This window comes from Sesamum indicum, linkage group LG14 (assembly GCF_000512975.1).
Source record: "Sesamum indicum cultivar Zhongzhi No. 13 linkage group LG14, S_indicum_v1.0, whole genome shotgun sequence".
Lineage (NCBI taxonomy): Eukaryota > Viridiplantae > Streptophyta > Magnoliopsida > Lamiales > Pedaliaceae > Sesamum > Sesamum indicum.
In genome coordinates, this window is record NC_026158.1 from 2697049 (window position 1) to 2699236 (window position 2188).

Consider the following 2188-nt stretch of genomic DNA (forward strand, 5'->3'; position numbering starts at 1 on the left):
TTTTTTTTTTGTTTTAAACAGACCCCGACACTGATTCCATAACACTATCTCTACATTATAATGGTGTGGCTAGACATATACCTGAAGCTGTGTATGTGGGGGGGAGGGTGTCTAAATACGATTATGTATCACCCCAAGAGATCAATATTGAAACTCTAAACCTGTTTTGTGATAGTCTTGGGTTAGGGAAGGATAGGGCATTTTACATAATTGTGAATAAAGGCTTTAAGTTGTTGATTGATAATAATGATATGATGAGGGCATGGAGGAGAATTAGGAAGAATGATAGAGAGATGATGATTTATGTTGAAGTTATGGTGGGTGAAGGGGCTGTTGAGGAGGGGACAGGGGTTGCTGAAACTGAAATGGGTAAGGGGGGTGAGGAGCCCTTTACTTTTTTGGGGGCTGAAGTGAATGAAGGTGAGGGTGCTGAAGTGAATGAAGGTGAGGGTGCTGAAGGTGAGGGTGCGGGTGCTGAAGGTGAGGGTGAGGGTGTTGAGGGAGATGACTTGGTAGATAGCGATTATGAGGGAGTTGAGGGTGAATTAGAAGTTGGTGGTGAAAATGTGGGGGTTGAAAGGGAAAGTGGGAGGGTGGAAGGGGAAAATGATAGTGATGAAGAGGATGGGGAGTCTAGTGAAGAAGTTGATGTGGTGGATAATGACAGGGAATTAGATGAGAAAAGGGATTCAGATGGGGATGGTGAGGGACCTTCACATCCACTTTTCAATGTAGATGAAACATATAACCCCACATTTGAAATTGGCATGTTGTTTAGCACTAAAAAAGAATGCAAAAAGGCCTTGCAATCACATGCAATCAAGTCAAAAAGAACATTGAAATTTACAAAAAATGATAAAAGAAGGATCTATGCTGAATGTGGGGATGCTGATTGTCAATGGAAGCTGCATGCAATTAAAGTAAAAGATGAGGAGACTTTTCAAATCAATCTACTACAATCTCACCACTCATGCCCACAAATCTTTGATGTGAAAAATATGAAGAGCAATTGGTTGAAGGATAGGTATTTGCAGAAATTTAAATCAGATCCAAAAAGAAATGTGAAAGGGTGGAGAGTCGATGTGATAAATGAACTAAGGGTTAATGTGTCAAAATCTCAAGCTTATAGAGCAAAAAAGGCTGCATTGAAAGAAATTGAGGGTGCTCCTGAATGGCAATATAGTAGATTGTGGGATTATGCTGAGGAGATAAGAAGAACAAATCCTGGTTCTACAGTTGTTTTGGGGACAGAAGATAATATGACGGAAACAAGGTTTAGCAGGATTTATGTAGGTTTTGCGGCCTTAAAAAGAGGGTGGAAAGCTGGTTGTAGGCCTATAATTGGGGTGGATGGGTGTCACTTGAAGGGGCCTCATGGGGGTATTTTGCTCACTGCAGTTGGAGTAGATCCGAACAACAACCTGTTCCCTATTTGTTATGCAGTTGTGGATAAAGAGTGTAGGGAGACTTGGGAATGGTTCTTAATAATTCTAAAGCATGATTTGAACATAGTTAGAGATTTTGAATACACTTTCATGTCGGATAAACAGAAGGGACTTATGCAAGCTTTGGGAGATGTCTTTCCTGCGAGTGACCACAGATTTTGTGTACGACACCTTCATAACAATTTTAAGAATGCTGGTTTTAGGGGACAGGGACTGAAAAATGCTTTATGGAATGCTGCTAGAGCTTGTACCGTAACTGAGTGGAAGAAATGTATGGAAGACCTGAAAAAATTGTCTGAAGCTGCATATGATTGGTTGAATGATAAACCTCCAACACAATGGTCTAGATCTCATTTCAGTGAAATTAGCACATGTGACATGCTTTTGAATAATGTGTGTGAAGCGTTTAATGGTTGTATAATTGATGCAAGAGAAAAACCCATTCTAACCATGTTAGAATGGATAAGAGAATATCTCATGCGGCGGATGCAAGAGAACAGAGATAAGTGTGCTGCTAAGTGGAAGAAAAGATTATGCCCAAAAATTCAGAAAATCCTACAAAAACAAATAAATAAGATTTCTGATTGTATACCAATTAAGGCCGATGATCAACATTATTCCTTCGGCCGACATAGATCTTTCCATGCTACCTTCGCATAACCACTGTTTGTTGTCCCCTTCCACAAGAAAGTTCGCAGTCTCTTCTCAATTTCGTTTATAACTTTCTTTGGCAGGATGAACGC

The 2188-nt window shown here is 40.1% G+C and overlaps 1 protein-coding gene across 1 annotated transcript in view; it reads left to right on the top strand.

The window, feature by feature from the left end:
* Positions 1-2105, top strand: part of LOC105177054 — a 2297-nt gene extending 192 nt beyond the window's left edge. Inside the window, exon 2 of the mRNA XM_011100077.1 lies at positions 22-2105. Within this exon, the coding sequence (XP_011098379.1) occupies positions 22-2105 (2084 nt within the window). The remainder of the gene's footprint in view (positions 1-21) is intronic.